Source organism: Drosophila melanogaster, chromosome X (genome assembly GCF_000001215.4).
Source record: "Drosophila melanogaster chromosome X".
NCBI classification, from domain to species: Eukaryota; Metazoa; Arthropoda; class Insecta; order Diptera; family Drosophilidae; genus Drosophila; species Drosophila melanogaster.
This window is the reverse complement of record NC_004354.4, coordinates 15,654,640-15,678,487: the sequence shown is the minus strand read 5'-3', so window position 1 is coordinate 15,678,487 and position 23,848 is coordinate 15,654,640. Positions and strand designations below refer to the sequence as shown.

The 23,848-nt window shown below is 43.0% G+C and overlaps 3 protein-coding genes and 1 non-coding gene across 8 annotated transcripts, besides 2 other annotated features; 2 read left to right on the top strand and 2 right to left on the bottom strand.

The window, feature by feature from the left end:
• Nucleotides 1-750: 750 nt before the first annotated feature.
• CG12708 (uncharacterized protein) lies at nucleotides 751-3,012 on the bottom strand. 2 transcript variants are annotated; one of them, NM_001144727.2, is made up of 2 exons: nucleotides 2,685-3,012; nucleotides 751-2,124 (listed from the first exon to the last, which is right to left on the bottom strand). In NM_001144727.2, the coding sequence occupies exon 2, from the start codon at nucleotides 2,079-2,081 to the stop codon at nucleotides 864-866; it is 1,218 nt and encodes a 405-aa protein (NP_001138199.1). In that variant the 5' UTR covers nucleotides 2,082-2,124; nucleotides 2,685-3,012; the 3' UTR covers nucleotides 751-863. The 2 variants fall into 2 exon arrangements, with proteins under 2 accessions (NP_001138199.1, NP_727875.1); NM_167455.2 differs by having other exon boundaries at nucleotides 2,801-3,012.
• Nucleotides 3,013-7,458: 4,446 nt separating this feature from the next.
• CG15646 (uncharacterized protein) lies at nucleotides 7,459-10,603 on the top strand. 2 transcript variants are annotated; one of them, NM_001298352.1, is made up of 2 exons: nucleotides 7,459-7,704; nucleotides 9,153-10,603. In NM_001298352.1, the coding sequence occupies exon 2, from the start codon at nucleotides 9,194-9,196 to the stop codon at nucleotides 10,424-10,426; it is 1,233 nt and encodes a 410-aa protein (NP_001285281.1). In that variant the 5' UTR covers nucleotides 7,459-7,704; nucleotides 9,153-9,193; the 3' UTR covers nucleotides 10,427-10,603. The 2 variants fall into 2 exon arrangements, with proteins under 2 accessions (NP_001285281.1, NP_573051.1); NM_132823.2 differs by lacking the exon at nucleotides 7,459-7,704 and adding an exon at nucleotides 8,691-9,037.
• Nucleotides 10,604-11,718: 1,115 nt separating this feature from the next.
• Nucleotides 11,719-11,832: a mobile genetic element.
• A 948-nt stretch (nucleotides 11,833-12,780) lies between these two features.
• asRNA:CR43299 (antisense RNA:CR43299) lies at nucleotides 12,781-16,199 on the top strand. Of its 3 annotated transcripts, NR_047815.1 has the most exons (4): nucleotides 13,102-13,358; nucleotides 13,626-14,143; nucleotides 14,213-14,661; nucleotides 14,938-16,199. The 3 variants fall into 3 exon arrangements; NR_047816.1 differs by having other exon boundaries at nucleotides 13,102-14,143; nucleotides 14,938-15,964; NR_047817.1 differs by lacking the exons at nucleotides 13,102-13,358; nucleotides 13,626-14,143; nucleotides 14,213-14,661 and adding an exon at nucleotides 12,781-12,934 and having other exon boundaries at nucleotides 14,938-15,958.
• CG8119 (uncharacterized protein) lies at nucleotides 15,169-15,903 on the bottom strand (the record flags this gene model as incomplete). Its single annotated transcript, NM_132822.1, has 1 exon — nucleotides 15,169-15,903. The coding sequence occupies one exon, from the start codon at nucleotides 15,901-15,903 to the stop codon at nucleotides 15,169-15,171; it is 735 nt and encodes a 244-aa protein (NP_573050.1).
• Nucleotides 16,200-22,775: 6,576 nt separating the features above from the next.
• Nucleotides 22,776-22,852: a mobile genetic element.
• The last annotated feature ends 996 nt before the right edge of the window (nucleotides 22,853-23,848 follow it).

Genomic DNA, 23,848 nt, shown 5'->3' with positions numbered 1-23,848 from the left:
GGCTCGCACGGCGGGATGCGATCCTTGGGGAGCGGGAGCTGTGGGAATGGCCTAGGTTCCATCTCAGCTGGAAGCCTAGTTATACAAACCGTTCGCTAACGAGTTATATTTCGTTTTTGGGCTACAAATTTTGTATCTTAATTATGTAAGGATTATCTACGAAACTGGGTTTGCTTCATAACTCATCACTATGATTTTATGATACCTTCAGAGAATAGTTTCCGCTGAAAGCAGTGGTAAATCGCAGTTTCCCGGGTGAAAGTTAGGCAACTTCCTTTTCCAAAGGTCGCTTTGAGCTAATAACACTCGAATGGAGTTCCGAGCAAGTGATACCTGTTCCATTTCCAGGTACTAGACCTTATCGCGTTAGATCGCACATAACTTGGCTGGCTGCCTGCCCATCGAATTCGTGGGCATTTGAAGCGTAAATAATATTTTTTTTCTTGCGACAATTGTCGCACAACCCCTTCCTTTTAGGGCCCTCATTACCGCCAAGTTCTATGTTCCATGTTGCCGAGGAATCCCCTATAGCTCGCTATCGGAGCATTAAAACGCTCATTAACCAGCTCGCTGTGAGAAAGAAGACCACTTGGGCAGACGGATGAGAAGACCCAGACCCTCTGCTCTGGAGGAATTGCTTTCCACGCACCGCTGAGCTTCAAGAGGTGTTTAGCATAAACTGCTGGTGGTTCCTTGTGGTTTCAACCGAATTATGACAGTGTGCCCCTCAGTGAATTTGGTTCTTTTCGTACATTCTGCATTCCAAATGATTTATTCTGGCCAAAAAATTAAAAAAAAAAAAAACGTTCTTAGGGCTATGAAAAAAATGTCTTATGCCTATGGTATAGGAATATCCTTGAGGATTAGCTTTCTTCCACCAGGGAGAAGCTGAGGCGTCTCTTCGTGGCGTCTCTGGCCTGCACTTGCAACCACATGGCATCCAGCTGACAGGCATCCTCCAGCTCCTCGCCACCCAACTCCAGTCCGCGACTCAGCTGGCAGTGCTCCTCCTCCAGCTCGCAGTCGCTGGTGGAATTGTGCCCACTGTCCGGACTGATGTGGCGCATCTTCTGGGCGGGAGCTGCTATGGATCCGGACCTGGCCGCTGCAAGCAGCTTCTGCGCCGACTGCCTGACGCTGGAGGAGATCTTTGTGGTGATCTTTCGCTTGCGCCGCACCACCCGCTGCCTGCGCAGCTGCAGGGAATGCCGCTTGGCATCCTGCGATTCGGATACGGTGGGCACGGGGGAGCGCACCTCCCGCTCCTCGAAGCCCTCCGCTGGCAGGGAATCCCTCCGCGAGGGCGACTTCCAGTACTCGCACAGATCGCTGGCCGGATCGAAGGCGGGGCGGTAGGTGGGCGATGGCGTCTGGGTGGGGCCGTGCCCGTGTCCGTGGCTGCTCCGGAGCACCTGCTGCCTGAGCCTGTGCCGCTGGCGGAGATGCTGCCTGGGCTGGCGGTGCTGATGCTGGTGCTGTTGCTGTCTGGCGTTGGGCAGCACCTTGCGGTTGCTCTCGAGGATGGCATCGATCATGCGCTCCAGGGTCACATCGCCCATCTGGCTGGAACTGAGCGTATTCTGTTCGCCGGTCGGAGGTGCTGGATGCGGATGCGGATGTGGTAGTGGCTTCTGCTCCAGGTAACGCGGCTTCTCGAAGTAGCTGTCCGGGATGCCCATGCCGCGCAGGGCGATCAGGGAGCCAGGAATGATGGCGGCATTGGGCGAGTACTCCGCCTCGAAGGTGGGCAGTGTGCAGGCGAACTTCAGGGGAACAGCAGTTACACCTCCAGTTGCCCCATTAGCGCCACTTGCTCCTCCCGATGGCGGCGTGGCCAGGATGTTGCTGAGGTCCTTGAGCAGTGGTGTGCGCGCATGGAGGCTCAAGGAGCTGGCCGGCAGTGGCGTGGAGGTCAGCTGGTTCTCCTTGCCTGGCGCCACTCCGATCGACTTCCTCTTGAGTTTGCCACGCAGGGCGTGGAACTCGCTGTAGCTGGAGCCGACTGCCTCGCTGCTGGTGGCCATCACCTCATCCCTGGCCAAGTACGAGGGTCGTGGCTGGTTGACGGCCCACTTGAGCATCTTCTTTGTCTGAAGTTTTAGTTTTTCGGTTTTGTAGTGGGTGCTGCAAGGAAAGAGCAAAGGAATCTGGTTAGGAAGGGGGCGGGTATTTCTGGTTCTGGCATTCCAGAACTTGACTTTCTTAAGGAGCAAATAAATAAAGAGGGCAGCGGCAAAGTTGTCGGGCGAGTTTTCGGCAATTTTGGCGCGCTTTTTCCGCGATAAATGTGCATGTAGACAAACATACATATATACATGCATATGTACATATGTATATGGATGTGTATCGATTTGGCGAAATCAGCGAAGCGGCAAAAATGAAATCAAAAACGAAATCAACCACTCCTCTCACGGACAATTAAATGGACGACGGGCAGCCTTTGGTCTGGACCTTAATAATTTAATTGACTCTGAACTTGATATGCTCAATTATTCTTATGAAATCTTAATGAACTTTTAGGTTGCATTCAAATTTGGCTCTTGAGTGGATACCAAAAAACCAAAAATCACAAGTTATCCGAAAAATTGAATTTTTGTGCATTTATAATTGCATTGATCCAGTTATGTTGGGAATTATTTGAAAAGATATTCATAACCATTAATGAATGAATTCATGAATCTTACAGGCACTTAAGTAATTTATTTTAGGTATATCCATTTATTTTTATGAGCCTTTAGATCTCATTGTACATGACTGCATTTTTAGTTTCAGTCATCTTTAGATGTTCACTTGAATTTACCTTTTTCAGTAGTTTATTTTTTTCGGCACTGATATTTATTTCCAACAGCAAAAAAATAAAATAAATGGTTCGCGGATTTATTTTAAGAATTGATTATTTGGTAGTTTGTATATGTAGTGCTTTTTTTTTGCCAAGTGTTGCGTTTCAACCGTCGCGTTTTTCTGGCAAAGATCGACTGCGTGCGTTCCCTTCGCCGGTTGTTGGTTGACTGACTGGCTAGCCGCCTTAACCGGGAGAAAGCAGAAGGCGACGAACGGACATGTTGCTCATGCGCAGAGGGAAGAGAGCGAGAGCGGAGAGATCAGGCAGTTGAACGGCAGGCACGTTCAACCGGCGGCATTGAAAGCGGGTGGTGGGAGACCACTCGTTGTTATAGTAATTAAAGGTATTTCGCATCTGATATCAGTCCACTTGACTTTAATAACTTATGCAAGATACTTTGCAACATTGATAATAATATAAATTATTTAAATAAGTTGTAATATTCGTATTTCTCACTTTTCCCATGATAACAACTATAACTAAAAGCATACCCTTTCAATACCTTTTATCGAATCTGGTATATATATATATATATATATACAATTACCTCTTCTCGTAGACTCGTACTTCCCAAAACTATCTAATATATTTCTATTTATTAGATAATGCGATACAAATTGAAAAGCAGAAGGCTGCGCTTTGATCTACATTAACGTTATCTTGATGTTCAGTTTTTATAACCGTTTACCGATCGATTTACGATCTGGCAACAGCTGTGCGAATTTTCCACGATCGTGAGATTTTTTATTTGGCCACCGAGAAGGATCATGATCAGTTGGCCAAGGATTCCTACGTGCAACAAGAAAGGGACGGCGCTTGTGAAGCGTGTGAGTGGGACGGAGCATAGTTGGACAGCTGTTCTCATCGCCGCTTGCGCCACAAAACATAATTTTCAATTACCTTTCTCGCAGCGTGTGGCTCCTTTCACCTTGGACTCCTCAAGATACCCTGTGTTTTTTTTGGGATCCTGAGAGTATGCTAGACCTGTGATTGTGTGGGTTACAGGAAGTTAGAACAAAACATTGGGTCTTAAAGGATTTTTAGTTTTTCATTTGATATTGAAAAGACTTTCTGTTGTTGTTTAAACAAGTTCATCGGAATAATGATTACAATTATTTAGTTTAATTGATGAAACTGTTTTGCATCATTTGCCAACTTTTTCTAACATAAATATATAAAAGGTTTAAATAATAGGTATCTTATAGTCGTTAGACCCTAGCAAGGCAATTCTTTCCGATTTTTCCTTCCTTCTCTCACGATTTTCGCCAAGAAAAGGACAACACAAACAGGAACTTTGGGCATTGTACAAATTTGGCCCATTGTTTATGGGACATCGCTGTCCTGTGGAAATTGTTGTGGAAAATTGTGCAATTGTTTTGCAATTTATTGGTTAAAGGGCTCCCGGTCCGTCCTGCTCCTACCTTCCCTCACTTTCCCTCCTGCTTTCTCTGCTGATCTCAAATTTATGATATTTTCGCAGCCGCCGATTGTCCGTTTGAGAAAAATAGAATTAAATCTCAACCGTACATCTGCCCAATTCTTCAGTTTTGGAATCTTTACTATTTGCTTTCGCCATATTATTGCTTGCTAAATTTATTTGACAGTTTTTGTGCAAAAACTAAACACAACTTTTTGTTCGCTGAGGAAGTGCCAGGACCTGCTTTAGCATTTCATATGACACTGCAGTTCCGGACCACCAAGTGCTATAGGATACAATTTATTGCAACTGGTGGTGGCACAATTAAATATGCTCAAGTGTTGTGAGTTCATCGAGTTCAAACAATGAGATCGTAAATATATCAGTCCCAAAGGGAATTTCCAAAAATACAAGACATCTTCATAGGTTAAATACCATCATAAGATGACAGAACGTTTTCTTTTTTAATACAGTATTTAATATCCACCTATTTTAAGGAAAAATCATTGCTGCATATATATATATTAGACATATTGAACCAATTTGAGTTCTTTACGACTTTTTCCCACAAACGTTTATTCAAATAAATCTCAAACCTTCGTTTCGCTAAATTGACATTCGGAAGGGGGGCACTACCTTCCCAGACCAAATTGAACTGGCCCTAATTTTCCATACCATTCATATGGATAAAACGTGAATATTCTGGACATGGATCAGCAGCTGAGTGACCAACGATAAATCTCGGGAAAAAAACGAAGCAAATTGAAATAAATCAATAATATTGGGCGGAGATCAAGGAAGATGGCCAGCAGCAGCTGCGTGCCCGAAGATCTGTGATCTTTCCAATAATAATCCGTGCCAGTCCTTCCCGAATCAATGGCAATTTAACGCATTGGTCACTGGCCAAAAAGGCCCAAGGATAATGCCGAAGGGATCGATGAGCGACAGCCAGAGCAGGCTACGAAGAAAAATAAGGAGAGGGTGACAAGGAAGATAAATTAGGGCAGGAGGAGCCCCTTTCCGCTTCTTCATTCCCATCATCCAGTTCCTCCTCCAGCCCAGCCGCTAATAAATTGCCCAACAATTGTGCAATTTTTCATAAGTCTAAGACTTCACGCTCCGATTTGCTACCGTTTTCCAATCGCTTTTCCCAATCAATGGCATTTTCTTACACACGTCGAAAAAATCTAGCTCTGGGTTTTTTCGAATTTGAACAACAATTTCATAAATAAAAGTTTTAGTACTATAGGTATTTTAAAAAGAAGACAAACTTTGGCTGCTAATGGAATCTTTCTGTATAATACATAATATTTGATTTGAAAATGGTTAAAAATCAGTCTTGAATGATATAGTAAATATTCAAACAATTCTTCAATGCCTGTTACTAGAATAATCCAGTTAACTGAAGTTTCCGCATAATCTTAATAAAATATGTGCCCATAAATCTAAACTAATGTATATCCTTTTCCTCTCTGTGCAGGATCCCATTCCGCTGGCCATCGTTGGAGAAACGTGCGGCGGCAAGGACATCTAGATAAAGTGAAAAGTGGGTAGGGAAAAGGTAATCTTGAATCACAAGCCGCACACTGATAGCGCCAGGACAGAGCGGCCGAGTTTTGAGGAAATCCGAGGAATCACACATAGGGACCCACAATGCACAATCCTTGGGCCGGACAGCTGTTCGCTCGGGGATTAGCACGGCTAGGCGAGCTCCTCTGCTCCCTCACCTTCTGCTTCTGCTTTCTCTCATTACTTTCGCCGGCGGGGCGCGCAAAATTATTAAAACCTGGCCCTGAATTATGGGCCATAATTTAGAATTTGTATTTGCTCAGAGCTTCCCTCTGGCTCCTTCGTCCTTCGTCCTTCTTCCTTCGATTTCCACTGCTTTCCCTTTTCTTCCGCTTTCCCACTCGATATGCCTGGCGGGCAATGGCAGGGGGTGGGGTTTGGTATTGGTGTGTCTGTGTGTGTTCACAGGACCCAGATCCTTTGATTGATTTGGGATCGCCGTGAAAAGCTGGCATCCATTGACAGGCAGGCACTTCAAGGACCAGAGGCTCTCGGATCGGCTTATTTGCCCAGGATCATGCGAAATGCCATGGAAAAGGATCTGCAGATCAATAGGTGATGCGAAACACAGGGAATAATTGGATCTGGCTAGGGAAGACTATATGGCGTATTGTTTAGACTGATTCTATTGTCAGTGCCTTGAATTTGGTATTTCGCAGCCTTAAATATTAAACATATTCGATTAATTCATAAATGATCAAAGTCGAAAGCATCAAGGATAAGTAATTTTGCATAAGGAAACTGCTTTTAAAGTTCTCATTAAAATATAGTATATATTTTCAGACTTACCGAATCCGCAGGATATAATTCTAAAAGTCACTCCTGACATCTTGCCAAACACTTCCCAAAATCAAATCTCAATCAATTTCGGAACATGTATATCAATCGCACAAATGATGATGGCCCAATGGAAGGTCCCTTGTGGGCCATTAATATTATATATGCCGATCGTTAGCCGGAGCATTTGTCAAGCATTATACGATGGAAATCCAAACTTGACAAATGCCAAGTGAAATGCCATGTGAGATGAATTGGAATGCAAAGCATTCGATTTCAATATCAACCCGATCGCTCCCGCTCCGGGGGGTGGGACGAGTTCAAATTGCCGGGCTAGTGGTGGTGCTACACTAGGTTTTCAAGTTCAGTCCAAGGGAATGTCCTTTCCGAGTCCCGAAATTCCTCAGCAGTCAACAGGGGAGAGAAATCGGGAGAGCGAACGAACGGCAATCTCACCTTCAATATTGAAAGGTGCTGTTGAAAAGGTGGTGGTTCCATTAGTACACTGTCAAAAAAGACTGTAGTTCAATACTTTTAAATGAACTAAAAATATGTAATAATCAACTATGATATATATTTAGGATATATTTCATTTGTATACAAAATTCCTAAATGTTATCTTTATGTGTGCATAAAACAAATTCGTAAATAGTTATCAAAATCTGTTTCAAATAGTTGGGTATCTTCTCATTCAAAAATCTGTAATACATTTAAAATATTTTGTATAGCTGGTCCCAAAGTACAACATATTTGTTTTCAGTGTGCCTCGTGAGACCGGGTTTCAAGCTCTGCGAGGTGAGCACGCAACGTTTGCGTGCGAGGGTAGAATTAGTCACTTTTCGTCTGTTGCAGCGACAGGACGTGTATTTCTCTGCGATCGCGAGCAGGAAATAAATTTCAAAATTTACAATTTTGATTTCCCAACACCCGTCTCGTTACGCCTATTTTCATTTTTTTTTTAAACGTGCAAAGAAAAAATACCACAAAATTTTATATTATTTTTCATTGTGAAACGAAGCAATTTCTGAACTTTGGATACCCCAAAAAAAAAAAAACGAAGAACGCGAAAAATTCCAAAAAAATATATACAAATAAAAAGGTAAAGATAAGTGAAGTGCATGAAATGGAAAACGAAAAGCCAGTGTGCATATTTTCGGGCTAAATGTGCATTAAAAATGCATTAAAGCAGAAGTGTCTGGGGCAGCGGGGTTTAATTAAAAACACCCCATTAAAATCGCCTAAAAACGTATAAATTGTGCGCGTGCGATTTTGGGTTATGTTTTGCTGGGTTTTAGCTCCTGCGTTTTGGTTTTGAGCTTGGGCAATGGGATATGGGCAATGGGCTATGGGTTAATGGGTTTTCGAACTCGGGCCACTTGGCCCAAGTGCTCGAGTGCTCTTCAGACCAAAACGAGAGCGGCGGCTGCAAAATGCGCAAAAATGCTAGCACGCACGTACATATCCCGGAATCGAGTAGATGAGCGAAATCGCTCACTCCTGCGGATCCCCCCTTATCGCCATCACTCCTCGAGTGGCCGGAGATCGACACCACTGGAGGATGGGGCAGAGGAATGGGAGTAGGACGAGGCAACAGAGTGTGCCGGCAGCACCACCATTTTGCCCAAGTTCACACGGCAAAAAATATATATGTTCTCCCAGCCACACTTTTTTTATCACTTGAATCTTCAGTCTCAAAATCATGCAGCTCAACAAATTTACTATTCAAAATGAATAATAATTATATTAGTAACTTTCTTGGCGAACTTAGTTCCCAAAATTTCTATTGATTTGCAAATTTAATGAAATGGTATATTGGACCGCTAATTTCTAATTTGACTATCAAGGGCTTTGCTTAAATATTTTATTTTTATAGTAAAGAATGTTGTAAACATTTTTCATTTCTATTGAAATTTGAATAGCTTATTGCTTTTATAATTTAATCGGGTACTAAATCTGGAACCAATTTTAATATCTTCTTTATTGTAACAAAGCCATTTAGATGCCAAATAATTCCCCAGATTCTGAAATTATTTGAACAATAGTTCAATCAGTTAAAAAATAATATAAATAAAATGTATAGATATTCCGATTTTTGCGCATAAATCCCCAAATTCCTGCCTGATTTTGGGTGATAATTTCTCCCTGTGCCGGCACACCACCCGAGCACACGATACGCGAGGCAGAACCTTGGGCTAAATCGCAGCTGGAGGGCAGTGCGTTGGTATGGCGAACAGGAGCGAACCGGAGGCCCAGAAAATCGCGAAGCTTTAGCGCGCTTTTCCTTTGTTCCCGGGCTCTTTGTGCCGGCTCAATTGTTCGCAAGGATATGCGGAACCAGAAACTCCTTGCGGAAATCGGGAAGCTGGCGTTCAGCTGTGCGAATCCTTGGCGAAATCCCAAGCAGGCCCCTGTGCAAACTCGTTTCGCTACAAGTTAGTCGGGTTTTTGCTCTGTTTTTGCTTTTTTTTTTTGCAATTCCATTCTGCTTGAGAAGCTTTGCAAATAGACAATCGCTAACTAGCCCTATCCTTTTTGCCACTTTTCCAGATATCTTGGCACCGCAGGAGCGACAGACAGCAGCTGCCAGGATGCTCAAGTGGGCTGTCAACCAGCCGCGAAACTCGTATCTGGCCAAGGAGCTGGCCATGGGATCGCAAACAGGATCGGAATCGGGATCGGGATCAGGATCTCTCGAGCAGAAGGCCGAAGTGGTGGGCTCCAGCTACAGCGAGTTCCACGCCCTGCGTGGCAAACTCAAGAGGAAGTCGATCGGAGTGGCGCCAGGCAAGGAGAACCAGCTGACCTCCACGCCGCTGCCGGCCAGCTCCTTGAGCCTCCATGCTCGCACACCACTGCTCAAGGACCTCAGCAACATCCTGGCCACGCCGCCATCGGGAGGAGCAAGTGGCGCTAGTGGGGCAACTGGAGGAGCAGCTGCTGTTCCCCTGAAGTTCGCCTGCACACTGCCCACCTTCGAGGCGGAGTACTCGCCCAATGCCGCCATCATTCCTGGCTCCCTGATCGCCCTGCGCGGCATGGGCATCCCGGACAGCTACTTCGAGAAGCCGCGCTACCTGGAGCAGAAGCCACTACCACATCCGCATCCCCATCCGCATCCAGCTCCTCCGATCGGCGAACAGAATACGCTCAGTTCCAGCCAGATGGGCGATGTGACCCTGGAGCGTATGATCGATGCCATCCTCGAGAGCAACCGCAAGGTGCTGCCCAACGCCAGACAGCAACAGCACCAGCATCAGCACCGCCAGCCCAGGCAGCATCTCCGCCAGCGGCACAGGCTCAGGCAGCAGGTGCTCCGGAGCAGCCACGGACACGGGCACGGGCACGGCTCCACCCAGACGCCATCGCCCACCTACCGCCCCGCCTTCGATCCGGCCAGCGATCTGTGCGAGTACTGGAAGTCGCCCTCGCGGAGGGATTCCCTGCCAGCGGAGGGCTTCGAGGAGCGGGAGGTGCGCTCCCCCGTGCCCACCGAATCCGAATCGCAGGATGCCAAGCGGCATTCCCTGCAGCTGCGCAGGCAGCGGGTGGTGCGGCGCAAGCGAAAGATCACCACCAAGATCTCCTCCAGCGTCAGGCAGTCGGCGCAGAAGCTGCTCGCAGCGGCCAGGTCCGGATCTGCAGTGCCCAGCCAGCGGTTCGCCCAGAAGAGGCGCCACATTAGCCCGGACAGTGGGCACAACTCGACCAGCGATTTTGAGGAGGAGCTGGTGGCCATGGGATCATGCGGCGGGCGGGTGGAGGCGGTTACCAAGCGGCGGCTGAGCTTCTCCTACGCCGAGGATCTGTTCGTGGAGAAGTGACCCAATGCGGGTCATGTCCATATGTTGATTTTTGACTTCTGTTTGGTTATAACCTAAACCTTTTTTTTTTTTTTGAGTGGCTAAAAGCGCAGCATTGCCTTGGAATACGAATGTTGAAACAGATCCTATAATTACCTAAGAATCCTTTTTTTTTCTGACAAATAAAAAACCGATTTGAAAAACTAGTTGAATTGCGAATTTATTATTCCTAATATCCTAAAAAAGGAAAGTTCGATTTGTTACCATTAAATATGAACATTTAATTCTTAAAAGGATGTAAAGATCATTTTGCCGCGTAAACGCAATTGGGTCCTTGTTAGCGTTAGATAAGTACAACCATTAATTAGAGATAAACTGTCTTCTACGTGGGGATTACTTGGCAATATTTCAGAGGCAATATTCTAGAGTTGAAGTTAAACTGGATTCTCACGTTCCGCCCATGAATTCATCACCGTCGACCTTTCATTTCCAACCGGCGAGCTGGCAGGATATGCTGGATAATATGCACTGAGCTAGAGGGTGCGGGAGTAACAGTTGTGGTAGTAAAAATGTTGCGGCATATCCTGCGAGTCCTTTACACGGCACTTATCACGCACCTGTGCACCACCAAATGGCGAACCACCAACAACTACAAACGACAAACGACAGGCTACAAAACGGTGGGCATTTGCATAAATTTGCATAGAATCGACCAAATTGTACGGTCAACGGCTTGTATCGAGGGTTTTGAGCCAGGATTCGAGGTCCTTGTTAACTGTACTCCAGATCTACAAACGGCGAATCACCGATCCATAACTACACGGAGAAAAAAGAACTTACAAATTTGGTGTATCTTGCGTACTTAATCATAAGGATTACCCATCAAAGATTTTAAACATTTAAAACTTTTAATTTCGTAGTAAATAGTGTACAGTAGTGCGTGCAATTTTCTCTCAGTGCATCTGGGAACTGTGACTCTGCAAATTACCGACCCATAACTAAGTTATGCCAGTTATATGCCAGCCGATCTTGAGGGGGCGGCGATATATATGTATATACATACGGTTTGATCCTTCACCGCCAGCTGGCAAGGATGTGGAATAAAAACTGGAACAAGCTGTCCTAAAAAGCAAATTTCTAAGTGATTTAAGCTACAATATATATCATTGCAGATAAGATCTGCATAACCATAGAGTTAAAGAATATGCACCAGATTCGTTGAAAAGTATGCAACAGGTAGAAGGAACCATTTCCGATATATATATTCCTTATAGGGATCACCAGCCAAGTCGATCCATGCCTGTTACCCAATTTCTATTGATGTGCCGGATATATGTTGAAATTTCTCGTTCTTCCCTTTCCACTAGCTGAGTAACGGGTATCTGATAGTCGAGAAACTCGACTATAGCGTTCTATCTTCTTTTGAACTATTCTCTTTTTGTTCTTAAGCCGGCTGCTGTTTTTTAACAGTCGTTAGATGTCTATTAAACGTCGTTAGGTAAATTCCTTTGGACCTTGGCCATAGTTACGTCCTGTTCGTGTTTATGATTTTGATTTTATCCTCGTTTTTCGCTCCTTGTCGCACATCGAATGCAATGAATTGATCCATTGTTGGACCACTGCCTCCGTTTCTCATTTTCTACGCTCAATTGAGTTCAACCAGCTGCCCGAGAAACTGAATCCCTCACTGAACTCCAGTTCAAGATGCATTGAGGGTGGAGTTGGAGTTGGGGGTTTACATACCTACTCTGATTCGCTGCTTGCCAAATGTCGCATAAGAACAGGGACAGACGAAGAATCGGGATCGTGATCGGAATCGGAATCGGAATCGGGAGCAGGATCTCGAGAAGGAGCAGGCGCAAAAACACCTTTTCGAAAAGTGCGCCAAAAGGGAATATGCGAGAATGTCGAGCACGAGTCAATGGCAAACAAGAAACGAAAGGAGGAATGGGCAACAAGGACGAGAACAAGGAGCCGGCCCATGAAAAGGACACAAAATCGCATCGTGGCATGCGTCGGCGGATAAGGAGCGGGGGCGGGGGCGGGGGCAGGAGCAGGGGGGAATCCTCGGGGACAGCTGTCGTCACAAACAGCAAGGCAAGCGTACACTGAAATAAATGGGAGTGAGATCATGGGATAATTACTAAATCAAATAACAAACGTATTGCATTGATATTGAATTATTAATAAACTATATCCTAATTTAAAAAGAGGCTTTAAAAGAAAATTTCAAAATTATATATATATCTAGTATCTTGTTTAAGTGCTGTATAACAAGTAAGTCGATGATTTTAAAATTGTTCTTATGCAATACTATTTTTAAGTAGGCGATGACTTTAACTTCGTTTTTTTCCAATACAATTTTTGACATTTACACTCAACGTGCTCCAAAAAACACAACACCTTTAGGATTTGCTCAATGGAATCTATACCTTGTATACTGGATTGATCTAGGGCACGAAGACGAAGAATCCTGCGAGTGGGACGTATAACATGAAAGAAACCAACGAAGGAATTCTCGTCGAAGAGGTAAATTCATATTTGTCCTGCATGCGCAAAAAATTGCCCTGTAGGGGAAAATTCTTTTATTAAAAGCATTTTCTTCGGCAGTGTATAGTTGATTAAGTTGAAGTTGATTACTTTTCTTACAGTGCAGTCGTTGCTGAGCGAGGGGTGGGGTGGGGTGGGTTGTGTGGATGAGTCGCGGTCTTGGGATCTAAGGAGCCCAGAATAAATGGAAGAAGGAAATTGAGTTGAAGGAGTTGCTCAAGTGCTGCCACATGTTGCCGTTGTAAATTGGTCGACAATTGACGGCCTAATAGGGTTAAGTGCCGGAAATTACGCGAACCGAAAAAGCGGCGGAGGCTTCGAATTCGCGCAATCTATTGCCACACTTATAAGGTTTCTGCTCCCAAGTACATACATACCAGTTCAAGATGATATCATCAAAAATGTTAGGTTTTCATAGTGATTATATCACTATATTAATATCGTATTTCTGATATGGTGTATATTTTAGATGTATTCTTATAAAATATATCTCGCTTTAGGTTCTAAAAATCATAATTTGTGGGACTAAATATAAAAGATACTATAAAGGATTTTCATCATATGCTATATGTACTTCGATTGATTAGCTACAAACTCTTTTAATTAGGGAAATAATAAATAATCAAGGTAGTATGTAGTATTTTTGCTATACCATTATTCAAAGTGTAAGGATATTCAATACTGTAGAAGTAGTTCAATCCGATTGCTTTTGTGATATAATTGCATTCTTATTGTTAATGGATTGAAAATAGCGCTAATGGAGTGAAATTGCAGCAACTACATCTCCGAATATTTTCGAGGAGTGCTACGAACTGATAACGATCATTAGCGAAGCTGTGAGATGACAGGACTCAAGATGCCCATGCGAACTCAATCAGTGTCAGGGGGAAAAGGTGTGCTAGGATGGGATGTCCCATATCCAGGACATCGGGGTGGGGGAATCGAGCCGAATGAATCGCAACTGTCAATAAATGGAGCAGAGTGAGGGACACGGCTCTAATCCCAGATGACGTGAGCAATGTGCCTCGCCTGTGGAAGTGGCCCAAGAAACCAGACCAGACCAGATCAGACCAGATCAGGGGAGGATCGGCGAGGAAATTGCCAACTATTTGTATTTGTCAAAGGCTCTGATTTCACGGCAGCTAGGAAATCCACATTTCCAGATTCTCGACGATTAATCAATGTGACGTGAGTGCCTATCCCTCTCCCTTTCGCCCTATCTCTGTCTTCCTCTGTTTCCATCTCGCTCTTTAAAAGGAGGACATCTTGAGTTGGTTTGCGCGCCAAACGAATGTCCTGACTGTGGTTTTCGGTAATCCCCCTGCGTTCATCTTGGGGATCCAATCCGAAATACTCACACTTTCTTCAGAGGGATGAGGTGAGGAGAGGTCAGGAGTCGGGGCAGACCGCAGGATCAAAGAATCCAATCGATTTGCATAGCAGACGACGGCAGGCAAAGGGTTGTAGTCCTCGATCTGCAGATCCTTAGATCTTCAGATTGCGATACCGATTGCCTATGTAAATGTTGTTTGCCCGACAAACTTTAGCTCTCGGCACAATGCCAAATGCAAACTAATAGATACATTTTGATCGCCGTCCATCCGGGGGTAATTAAGCATATTTACGGTCAGCCAAAAGGATCAACGAGGTTGCGGATGCTGTGCAAGGACGAAAAGTTAAAGGAGTGAAGGGGGCTGGACCTTCGGGTAAGCACTTAAGCCAATTTGATGTGAAGTGAACTTATGCGGCTTTGTTTACCTTGCGGTTTAGTTCTATGTATGAGTTTTAAATGCTTTATAATCTATGATGAGCTCCGAAATGTATTCACTTCTTTTTTAAACCGGTAGGCAGACTCGTTGAAATGCATTGCGATATCCATTTGATGAACTACATAAATAACTCTACATTAAAAACATACAGAATTTTCGCATTATCATTCATTTTTCTCATTTATTAATAATGCATTTTTATTATCTTTTCAGTATTCACGGCTTTGTGTAAAGATTCAGAAATTCATTTGGAAACATAAAACATAAACATAAAAGCTTTTCAATTAACATGATGATCCTTTAATCCTTTGGAAAACCTACAAGTTCCTCAAACGCATCCATTCCATTTGGTATAAACGCCAAACGCGCAGCTCTACTAACAATGGAATATATAATAATTGTTCAAAAATCAGTTTTGTGACCACATCGATGGTCCACCATCGATCACGTCAGCAGCTTCTTCTCCGCGATGAGCATCTCCCTTAGCACTCGCCGTGTCCAACTGCGGAAACGTTCCTTGCTGCGATCGCTCAAAGATCGGAGCATGGGCACCATGCTGAGCAGGAAATGGCGGTTCGATTCGTTGGATATTTTGGCCATGGCTGATGGCGGTGGCGCTCGAAAAATGGGCAGTAGTATGAAGTCCAGATTGGTTTGCCACAACCATTGATCGGTGCCCAATAGCCTGGTCACCTCCTCGTCCACATCCAGATCGAATGCCGGCTCGTCCGTAACCAGAAAGAGTCTCTCCTCCGCCTCGAATTCGATGCCACCCTTTTTGAATGCCGAATAGCTCGCCACCGATTGCAGATATTGTTGCGGATGTAGAATTAGCTTGCTTTTCTTCACCTGAACACGGCAACGCGCAGGAGTCTTGGGCTTGTGTGGCGGGAAGACATCGCGAACGAACTCCATTTGTTTGGAGTGCGGCCAGCTCCAGGCGTTGCCTTGGTGGATCTTAGTGCGGTAGTTGTTACGCAGACTCTTCCAACGCCGCTTGCACTCGTCAACGCCAAGTCCTACCGCATTGGAGACATCCAGCCAGTCGATAGGGATTTGCGGCCGACGCAGCGAGAATTTGATGCGACTGTCCCAGATCGATGGACGAAGTGCAATCTCGCGGAGTAGGTGGTTTGTCTCCAGATTGTTGGTCGGATACTTGTTATCGGCAGAAGTCATCGCACATGCACGTGTTGATGGAATTCCGAAAATAAAGAAGGAATTTAAAATCGAGACTCTCAACTAGTTCGATAACTAATTAATTGACGTTCCTACAGTTTTGGGGTCATTGAACTTTTGCCAAGTGGCATTTATTGCGGTTATCGATAGCTAATTTTGCAAAGCTACCTTTAACAATCAGTGCTGCCAATGCAGCAGAATGCAGCAAGTTTGAATTCGCAACAAACGCAAATAGGTTTGTATGTTTTACAGGAAGGTGGAAACATAAAATGCTTAATGTGTTCTAAATATTTGACAAAAAAAAAAAAACCAATTGTGCATTTAATAAAGACCAAATAAGAAAACAACCTCCCCATTAAAGTAATATTCCCCTTAAATGCATTCTAATCAGTCCTTAATCTCCTAAAGAGTCCTTACTCCTCGAAAACCCGAAAGATATCCATTGTCTGCTGCTGCACACAATGTTTGTCCACAAAAGATGGATCGTAAAAATGCGTAAAAAGTTTCGAATTCAATATGTGTGTTTGTAGTGTTTGTGTTTAATGAATTGTTTGTAGTTCAAATCCGTGTCGTAAAACACCAGAAATTTGTTGGGCCGGCCGGCAGCGAATAAAAGTGCAGTAAAAGTGCACTAAAAGTGCACTTAAAATCGCCGATCAATTGTTTTGCCTGCGACTTCAGGGATTTATCATTTGGCATTTACGAGCGGGCTGAAAATTTTAATGATCGCGCACTTCATTCGTCGCCTTTGGAGACTTTATCAAATTGCCATTAGAATCGAAATCGGAATCGGAATAGCAATAGCAATTCGAGTTCTTCAGGGGCGTGTGGCAGCGGAAGAGAAAGGACTATTGTGATTAGCCCGTGATCGGCGACAGGATCGCATCCTGGCGGAGTCATAAAACTGCACCTTGGCACCGCGGCAGCTGATGATGCGGGCCTCTTTACCCCGCCTCCCAACATTCTGTGTAATTTCCCATGTCATTGTCATTGTGCAGTCACTGGGACATGTGCGAAATCCCTATCCGAAATCCCCATTCCCATCGCCAGTCGATTCCGAATTTTATGGCAATATTGGAAATTAGCGTATGCGACGGCGAAATTAGCCGCTGAATTATGCTGGTTGGCGGGTATCTGGGATGCAAATAGAATGTCCTGCCATAATTTAACCTGTCTTGGTGCAAACGATGTGGGTACACTGCGCGAAATATATGCAAGTCCTTTATATAAAAGGGTAACGTCACTTTGGGTTCGCAAGCTAAACTACAATCGAGTATTCATCAGTGTTAAACTTTTTAAACTTTTCTTTGATATCCATCTGTATTAAAAAGATACTCTAAGCAAAAAATGTTTATTATTTCATCAAATTTTAAACGTAGTAACTAATCAACTTATTAGTTTGGTTTTCCAATTATTAATGTGATTGCAATGCGCTACAAATATACTAAGTAGTCTAAATAACAAAAGTATTTCTTGTTACTTAGTTTTAAATATTATTTTATCCGTTTTAGTTGTATTATACAATATTCAGCTAGCATATTGCTAGACAAGTATGTTTAAAGTTAGATTTCCTATATAAAGATTTAGTTTTTAGACCTATTTTCGAGCAGTGTACACGCTTTCTTGCTGCCAATGATCGAGTGTATGTATTTCTTTTTTGGCTATCCTGTTATTCCTGTGATCCCCTGGCCCGTGGCACCTGTCTTCATTAGTTGGCCGTCATTTCCTCGACTTAGTCCACTCGATATGCAATCAATAGAGTGCGAGGGAGACGCGCAGATCGGGCGAGAAAGAGACGGACGAGGCGAGGCACCTACAGGTGCAAGTGTTTGCTCCAATTTGTAGGACGGTCTGCTCACTCGACGACTCCATTCGGCTTTTGCATATTGATGAGATCCAATTAATGGCTCCCAAACTCACCTGTCGATCGATAAGCGAAGAAAACCAAGTGGCGAGTGGAAAGTTGAAAGGCTTAGATGGCCACATGCCGGGCAGATCAAATCGGAAATGGAAAAATGGGAAGGGAAAGCGGGCCACAGTAGCGGGGAAAATGCGAGGGAAATGCTTTCTCCATAATGAACAGGTAGTCTCAGGCGATTTCCATTAGGTGGCTAAAACGAGAGGACCACATAGGTGGAAAGTATTGACTAACAAATGTATATTTGTAATCTATGTAATGTACTAACTTAAGCAATACGATCAAAAACACTACTATAATGGATCAGTGGACATTTTGGATTCCTAACGAGATTACATCATTTCCCCATTTGTTATCCTTGAAGGATAAGCACCCTCTTGCTCCGAATTCTTCAGCTCTAGCTTCTTAGCTAGTTCTCAGTTCCCGTTTCTCAGTTACCGATTCTCAGTTCTCGTTTCTCAGTTCTCATTTCTCATTTCTCGCTTCTTCGCTCTCATTTCTAATTTTGCAGTTTTAGTTCCAAGTCCTTCGCATACCTGACTCGACTTTTAATCCTGGCGCAGGATTCCTTCACTGTCCTGTGTCGAATGCGAACCAGTTTTCCGCTTCGCTGCAACTGACGCATAAATTGCGGCACTTTCCCGACCCATTTGCCGACTAAACAGGAAGAAACAGGAAGAAACAGGACTGTGGATTATACACCTAACAAAATGAAATAACATTTTAACATTTTACAGGCGTACATAAAATTTCCATTATATTTTTAAAATAGATTTTAAATGTAAAACAAAATTAAAAGGATTTATTCTTGGAGCTTGAAATATGGTATTTGTGTAGGTATACCTTTAAATAACGATATCTGTATTTTATTTTTATATTAGCAAATATTGGTTTTTTTAATATTGCCTTTAATAATTTTTATACAAGTTTAAATCGTTTTCAAATGTTTTAGAACATTTAACATGTCATTTTTTTCGCTGTGTATCATTTCCAGTTGGTTTTTCCTTAGGCCAACATTCCAGCTTTCCTATTCAAATTGTTTGAACTGGCAATGCGGCACGGTGATTTTTCATTTCCTCGCACGTGGAATAGGGTTCCTTTTTTCTTGGGATAGAGATCGTTAAGTTAAAAACCAACTCCATCGATCAGTTTTACGGCATTTTCATGGACGTATGGCACCTGTTTTTTCCCCCGTTGCCCGCGATTTTTCCACAGCAGCAGAAGAAGCAGCAGGTGCCAATCGAAATTTTCCCCCCACCGATGATGACATTTACATATTGCTATCCTGTCCGTGGCTCCACGTTCCCTACTCCTCTACCCATTCCGATCTGTTCCCGATCTTCGCATGACAATGCTAAGTGGAGGTCCTCCTCCTCGATATCCTTCGCCTTCGCTTCCTCCATTTCCTCCTCCTCCTCCTCCTCCTCCTGTCGTCGTCGACCCTCATCAAAGTAGAGTCGATTTTATGTGTTCCTTCCAATTCTTCACGCTGCATTTTCCGCTGCTGCTGCTGCTGCTGCTGTTCTGCTGACCAGCGGGAAAACTCCGGCAAGGGTTGTAAGTGTCCGAGTTTTCCCCCTCCACGCATTTCCATTTCCTCAAGACATTTTCCGTTGGCACGCGCTTTTGGTCAGTTGGTCAGCGATATTTTTCCACCCTTTGACAGCGGTGTTGTGACAACGAAAAATGGACAATGGAAAATGGGAAAAGCGAACTGAATGGAAACGAATAAATGCAATATGAGTCATTGGACAATTAGGGCCAAACCGCGATGTGACAGCCCGCGAACGCCCAAAAGTATTTCAAAACCTGTTGATTGCTTATTCGGATTTGAAAAAAGGAGACATTTGTTAAGCCAACTGGATGTGTCAGAAAAGCATTGTATAATTTACTATTTTTTTTGTTTATTTTATATGTATTTATTTTATATGTTGAAGGATCGATTTGGAAAGAGAAATCTTTCAAGTGCAAATTTGCATTTCTGCTTGTTTCATTTGTATCTCAAACTCTAATTCACTCTGTATCTTCCTTCATTATCTAAGCGAGAAGTATCTAATAGGTGCGGCAGTCGATTATAGCGATAATTTCTAATATCCTGTATTATATAACGCGTTTACTAGAAAGTTAAAAAGTGGGTAACAGATTGAAGGATGCGTTTCCGACCATATAAAGTATATAGATTCCTGTTCAGATTGAATTTGATGGTACGGTGTGCAAGTAAGGGGTATCTATTAGTCAACTGCAGCGGTGTCTCTAGTTTTTGACTTCTTAGCAGCTGCCAAAGACAGCGGTCTAGAGACCGCTTCCCTCCAAAATTCCCGTTACCCATTTCCGCTGTACGGGCAATTAGTTAATTAGGCGCAACTTCAAGTGTCCCACTTGGAAATATATCACACGAGAATCGCTTCTTGTTGACATTTCTGCAGCATCATCCAGATAATTTGCATATTTAATTGAAGAATCCCATGTGCCCATAGGAACGATTTTTTCTTCATTCGTTTTTTTTAATAAAAACTACGAAAATGTCAAGTAAATTTCTCGAAGGCAACGGAGGTTAAAATTTAGGAAACCAAGAGAGATGGAGAATCTCCTTTGGATGGTGACGAACGAGTGGAAACCCCGCGGCGACCATCAAGCAAAAGGGTTAAATGCAAATGAACACACGCATCCTTCGAGATTCACGATTCGCAGCGAGAGTGAGTGGAAAAAACTGGGCGATCCGGGAACAGGACACACGGACCTCGGACTCGATCCAACCCCCGAATCCCGGCCAGTTGTCAACCGCGCTTGACAGATCTCCTTGCCCGAAACTGGATTTATGCCACTGCGATTGAGGTTCTCTTGCCCTTCATCCATTACTTTAACATACGTACATGGTGCCTCCACAACCAATTCATTTTCCTTCAACTTGATTCGGAAATGGGACAGGCGGTAGGATCACCCTTTCCGCAGGAACACCGATATGCATACGTGTCGAAGGTAGTTGAAGACGAGGTGGACTTTCTGGGAAAGGCTGTTCCAGAATCTATATTGTAAATTGTGTATATATATAAATGTATAAACATTTGAAAATGGATTACTATATATACTCTGCTCTTTTAGCCAAACATCGCTTGCATTTGTCTTTAAAAAACATATTTGAATTTCAAAACAAATTATAGGTTTTTAATTTTAAAAGCATTGAATTCAAAAACATTTTACAGCTTTGAATTTAAAAACGTACTATAGCTTTCATATGAAAAACATATTATAGCTGGGAATTTAATACCACTAATTTAACAGCAAATTCGAATTTTCTGTAAAGTTGGAAGCAATTTTTTTCAGTGCATCTCCAGGGGTTACAATGTTCTTTTATTTTTCCGACAGCAGCTTTTCCCAATTCCGCCAAGCTCTGTAATTTTTTAATCAAAACAAAAACAGCAACACGCAAAGGGGGGCCGCCCAACTGAAATCCATAGACGATCCTGCCACGGATCCGCATTCCGCATTCGCATCCGCATCCGCATCCGAATCCTAGTTCGATGTAACGCCCATCGCGGCGCCGTGTCGATAATTTAGAAATTAAATGTAGTTCGCCCAACTGTGAGAAGGGGAAAGAAATGCCGCAAACACACAAATCAAATCTAATCAAGCAAAGAAAGCGCACTTTCCCAAGGACGAAGGACGCAGGATCAAGGCGATGGTGCGAAGGCGAAGGCAAGGGGTAGCCACCCCTCCGCCGAAAGGATCACCCCTCACAAGGGAGCAAAATAACAAAAAAAATTGAGAAAACGAAAACACCAAGGCATTGGTCTAGTTTTTTGTTCTTTCCTTGTCGCAACTGCAATTACATTTAATTTTTGGGATTTCAATTTCGTTCTCGTTTTTGGTTTGGACCCAGGACTCACGCCACATCCACGGACGGGGTGTCCTTTTGCCATGGGTGTCAGGATCTGTCCGTCCACCTATTCTTATTATTGTTGTTGTTCTCTGTTTTCTTCGTATTTTCTTTTTTTTTTTGCCTTGGCCTTAGACCGTCGGGCCACGTAATTATTTAGTTTAGGTTTTCTTCATTTCGTCCTTGCTCCTGGATTTCGTATCCTTGATTGCAACGGCAAATCGGATCAGTGGCTCGGAAACTTTCAATTTCATGCTTAGTTTTTCAACGGAATCAAGGAACAATGCCAACAGGATATAAATTTACACGAATGGCGGATTGGCAAAATGCCAGGATTGCAGCTTGAGAACATTTTACTCACCAAGTTAAGTTAAGCATTTTGCAGTTTTCATTTATTTTATATTTCTTAATTTTTTTCTTTGCTTCGATTTCAGACAATTCAACATGTTAATTGGTCAAAAAGTTCATAAATAATTAAATTAATATAAAAAGCGCATAAAATGTACAATATTTCATAAAATTAGGTAAAAATGGAAATGCTACCCTTTTAGAGCTTACTTGCATTTTATTTTGTTTTCCCATACTTTTAATCATTCGTTTAGTATTAAGTTTCAACAATATACATATGAGAGAATACATGATTGGCACTTGGAACCCACGTCACTCGTCTTCCTCAGCAGCATAATGAGGCAATTTAAATGCTAATACTTTGCCCGACAAAATATCAAATTATAATCCTTCGACGCGCCAGGGGGTTGGGATTTATAATTTTGGAATATGAATACGAATGGTGAATTAGTTTGGCATTAAACGGAATTGGCTTTTTCAGCTATTCTCATTCAAATCGCAGTCGCCTATTAAGATTGCAATCTAATGAGTGCATGTAATATAAAATTAAATATCACTTTAAATTTAATCATATAATATGAGCTACATAGCATTTTGATTAAAATTTTCCTATAAAGGATATACATAAATTCTGGAACTAGTTTGTCTGTCCGTTCGTCTGTCCGTATGAACGTCAAGATCTCATCTTTTTTCTAAAATAAATGCTATTATCATGTTTTTCTCCCAATTTCTATTGAAATTACAGAAAAAAATTGAAATTTGTCCTTCACGCTTCCACTAGCTGAGTAAGGGGTATGTGATAGTCGACTATCCTTCCTGTTTATATATTTAATATTTCATGCTGTAAAATGTATGATTCATTTGCGATTTTTGTGGAGTCCGTTAAAGTCGGTCTTTGTAAAGTTTGTTTTGGTGGTTAGCTGTTGGCTGGCCGGAAATGGAGGACACGCCTAAACAAACACAGGAGCCGCAGCCACCACTGCCGGAATATTGGATGAAGCTTGTGATGGTTTTTTTGTGAGGGCACAATAAGATCTCGATCGCTAAGCTGCTGGACCTGCTGCCCGCACGATGACCGCGCAGCAGCGTGTGCCGGGGTCAAAGGTCGCATCCGCGCCGATGCAGCTGACTTTTCCGGCTGCCGAACAATGGAAAAGTCCTGACCGCTCTTTGTTTTCCCGTTTTTTTTTTTTTAATAAATTAAACAAATAGCGGAAAATGCGCGCGCGCGCTTTTCATATTTTGTGTTTGCTTTTCGATAATTTCAACTGTGCGCACGCTCACAGAAAAGGCAAAAGAAAAAAAAAAATAAATAAATAAAATGGAAATGACAAACGATGTCGCTAAGCCGCGACAATATGAGGCTATTAGGGTAATAATTTGTGGGATTAGAGCGGAAAACTCAGCCACCCCAACTGAAGGTCCTTTGGCCATGTACGCATATAACGATTGTATGTTTTGACTCGAAAAAACACATTTTATTAGCAAAAAAATCGAATAACCAAAGCTCTCTTGTTGCGCAGAATAATAATTTAAGCTATTATTAACAAAATAATTGTTTTAAATTTCTATGTGTTGGCAATTAAGTGTAAAATAAACTTGTTAGGAAGTAAATTCATATTTGTGTAGGGTTTTCTAACAAAAGGATACTAAGTTACTATACTATCGTTATTGAAAAAAAAGTAATTGTATAAAGACTATGAGTTTGGAATTGACCAACGTATTTCTTGTAGCTTTGCATTTCCGTTGGCTCAGCGGGTTCTTGGTCCTTGGTCCTTATCGTCCTGTCGGCCCCTTGGTGC